The sequence below is a fragment of the Nematolebias whitei genome, unplaced genomic scaffold (genome assembly GCF_014905685.2).
Source record: "Nematolebias whitei isolate Nwh7 unplaced genomic scaffold, NemWhi1 Nwh_scaf_2662, whole genome shotgun sequence".
In the NCBI taxonomy this organism is placed as follows: domain Eukaryota; kingdom Metazoa; phylum Chordata; class Actinopteri; order Cyprinodontiformes; family Rivulidae; genus Nematolebias; species Nematolebias whitei.
In genome coordinates this window covers 1-3685 of record NW_023621207.1, presented here as the reverse complement: position 1 = coordinate 3685, position 3685 = coordinate 1, and the positions used below count along the sequence as shown (strand labels likewise).

General features: G+C 39.1%; 1 protein-coding gene across 1 annotated transcript; it reads left to right on the top strand.

Annotated features, from left to right (window-relative positions):
• Positions 1-1196: 1196 nt before the first annotated feature.
• LOC119429556 (endophilin-B1) lies at positions 1197-2010 on the top strand (the record flags this gene model as incomplete). The annotated part of the gene is given in 5 exon segments (XM_037697163.1): positions 1197-1325; positions 1400-1533; positions 1609-1701; positions 1812-1895; positions 1987-2010. Coding segments are annotated over 5 exon segments (464 nt in total), but the record flags the coding sequence as incomplete, so codon positions are not given.
• Between the last annotated feature and the right edge of the window lie 1675 nt (positions 2011-3685).

The window sequence follows — 3685 nt, the reverse complement described above, 5'->3', positions numbered from 1 at the left end:
CATGGAAAAATCACATCAATTCTGTAAGAACAAAAATATCTAAATCTATTGCAGTACTATACAAAGTCAGGGAATTATTAAATGATAAAGCTCTGTACATGTTGTATAACACAATCATTGTTCCACATTTAATCTATTGCATTGATGTTTGGGGGAAAGCGTGTAAAACATTTACAAAACCTATTTTTATTTTACAGAAAAGAGCTGTAAGAATTATCACCAGAAAGCATTACTGTCACCCATCAAGCACATTATTTTATCAACTGAAGTTATTGAAGTTCCATGATTTGGTAGATTATAGTATTTTATCAGTTATGTATAGGACTGAAAATAACACATTACCATTAAATATCCAAAGAAATTTTGTTAAAAGACAAAGTTGTTACAATCTTAAGGGGATAGAGATATTTGTCAAACCAACATTCAGAACTAGTCTGAAGGGAAGGTCTACCTCAATCCAAGGAGTTGGATTGTGGAATGTTCTAGAGAGTGATGTGAAAAATGCCAAGTCATTGTGCACATTTAAGAAAAAGATCAAAACTGGATTGTTGAAAAAAAATGAAGTAGCTTAGTGTGTGTTTTGTATTAGAATGAGAAAAATTAGAAAGAGTTATTCATTTTGTTCTGTTACTTGAAAATTATTATGTCTGAAATAATTGTTTGAAAAAAGGGGCAGATATAATAAGATTTTTTCTTCTTTCTGCTGCCTTTCATTTTAAATCTCTTGTATCTTTTTTTATATTGTTATGGAATTGTTTTGTACTTTTTTAAAATGAATAAACTTTATACCATACCATATATAGTCAAATAAACATCACAAAATGGAATAAAAGCGTGTGTTTTTCTTATGACATCTGAATCCTTCATATAAAAGAACTCACGGTGTAAAAAGGGTAATTCGAGGTAATTAAACATCTCAATTGATTTTCAGATGTTCTCTCAGAGCTGAGAGTGGTGCCCCTTCAAAATAAAATTCATAAAGAATTTTAACTATTACTAACCCTTCCCGCTACAGATGTATGTAAACAGAAGCATTTTGCACATTGTTTATTAAAATAATGTGCACGTCAACAGTTCTGTTTAGTCATATGTTAATGACTGCTATTATTAACTGTGTGCTCTTTGGCTGCTCCCAAATATTAATCCATTATAATCCTTTGAATTTGATAATGAGATGTATGATCTTTGGCTGGCAGGAGCTCGGTTAGAGGAGCGGCTCTACGAGCATCTGGAATGGAGCGTCCCTCCTCGGCCACGTGCCCGCGAGTTACTGGGAGATCAGCTGACTCAGGCTGGGCTGGAGATCGGATCTAACACACCCTACGGTGAGTCCGCAGTTCAGTTTTGTTTGATCCTCTCCTCCTATGTGGAAACGATCAATGTCAGCGTTCGTGTACAGGAACGGCGCTGATAAAGTGGGGTGAGACCCAGAAGCAGCTTGGAGAGACGGAGAGGAAGTTTGTGAAAAGCACCAACATTCATTTTCTCACCCCTCTGAGAAGTTTCACTGAGGGGGAGTACAGAGTCATACAGGTGAAACACCTACTGTCTCCAGCTCTTCTTGTTAGAAGTCTTGGTTCTGAACCACTTGGATTGTTAACTTAACAGAATGAGCATAAGCTGTTGGTGAACAAGCGTTTGGACCTGGATATAGCCAAGAACAGGCTGAGGAAAGCCCACGACGCTGACAGAGAAGCCAGAGTGAGTTGGAGTTGTGTTATTGATAATAATTAGAGCAAAGATCGACACAAGCTTTTATCTTTGAGCACATATTGTTTAGTTAATCCCCTTTCTTTGGTCATTTTTGTCAGAACCTGAATGCAGCCCAGCTGGAAGCTGACCACTTGTTCCACGTCTCCTACATGTTCAGCTTCCTGCGTGTTCAATGGCTGAAGGTCGGTGATTGTTAAACATGAACTCTGACAGAAGTTACCGTTTGCTGTTTGAATTACTCATTTATCTTTCTCCTTTTCTGTTTCCAAACAGATATGGGCACAGGAAATCTCTCAGGCAGGAACATATTTGTCTTTTCATATTCTTCTTCATTCAGGACAGACACATTTGTTTTTCCACAGCATAACTGTTAAAGATTTACCCAGATTGTAAGAAAATCCATCAAACAATTCAGAAACTAACAATGTTGTAGATTTTCACCATTTTTATAAACGATGAAAGAAAAGTCCACCCTTTTGAGTTTGATGGTTTTACATGTCAGGACATAATATTAGTGATCTGGTCTTTACCAGGTTCTAAAATATTCAATCGGACCTCAAATGTTGAAAACTATGACAGATTTTTACCATGTCTTTATTTGTTAAATAGAAATTAAGCTGAAATAGAGTAGAACCACTGCTACTCCACATCGAGAGGAGCCAGTTGAGGTGGTTCGGGCATCTGGTAAGGATGCTCCCATGGCGCCGCCCTAGGGAGGTGCTTTGGGCATGTCCAACTGGGAGGAGACCCCGAGGAAGACCCAGGACAAGCTGGAGAGACAATGTTTCTCGGTTGGCCTGGTAACACCTTGGAATCCTCCCAGAAGAGCTGGAAGAAGTGGCTGTGGAAAGAGATGTCTGGACCCCCCCCTGCTCAAGCTGCTGCCCCCGCGACCCGACTTCGGAATAAGCAGAAGATAATGGATGGATGGATGGATGAAATAGAAAAGCTGTGTTTGAAGAACAGAGTCCAAACGCTGAGTCAGCGGCTTTTAGAACTTCAACTCAAATCTGTTTTTCTACAGGACTACTTTAGTTTCTCACATGGTTGTGGAGGAATTTTGACCCAATCTTTGTGGGGCGGCTGTGGCTGAGTGGTTAGAGCAGTCGTCCTCCAATGCAAGAGTTGGGGGTTCGAATCCACCAGCAGTCACATGCTGAAGTGTCCCTGGGCAAGACACTGAACCCCTCCTAGCCTCTGATGTGTGTCCCATCAGTGTATGAATGTGATGAATGTGATAAAGCTCTGATTAGTCTCTTTAGAATGATTTGTTCAATTATCTTTGCAGAGATCTAGTATAGAGCTATATGAATGGGTGAATGAGGTACAGATTGTTGTAAAGAGCTTTGAGTATCTTGAAATAAGATAGAAAAGCACTGTATAAGTACAGACCATTTACCATCTTCTTTCCAACTTTGTTTCGTGAGGTTTGCAGATTTTTGTCTGTGCTCAACCAATCAATCAATCAATCAAACTTTATTTATAGAGCCCTTTCCAGCAGCCAAAAGGTGCACAAAGTGCTGCACAGTACAGAAGTTAAAAACAAACAAGAATAATAAAAAAATCAGTCAGTTAAAAACAAAAACAATTAAAACATAGCAAAATTGTCAAAGACCTACTAGGTATTAAAAGCCTGCCTGAATAAAAAGGTTTAGTGCTCAGAGTGCTCAGCTCTCTTAAAAGCCCCACCTAGGCTTTTCAGCCAGGCTGAGGTCTGGACTTTACCTGGCCCACTGCAAAATATTTATTCTTTTATTTTTAGTTGTAGATTTGCTGCTGTGTTCGAGATCATTGTTGTGTTGCATCAAAGTGCAGTTTGGACAAATGTCAGCTGTCAGTCAGTGTGTGGACAAACTTCAGCTGTAAATCAGTGCAGACAAACTTTAGCTGTAAATCAGTGCAGACAAACTTCAGCTGTAAATCAGTGCAGACAAACTTCAGCTGTAAATCAGTGCAGACAAACTTCAGCTGT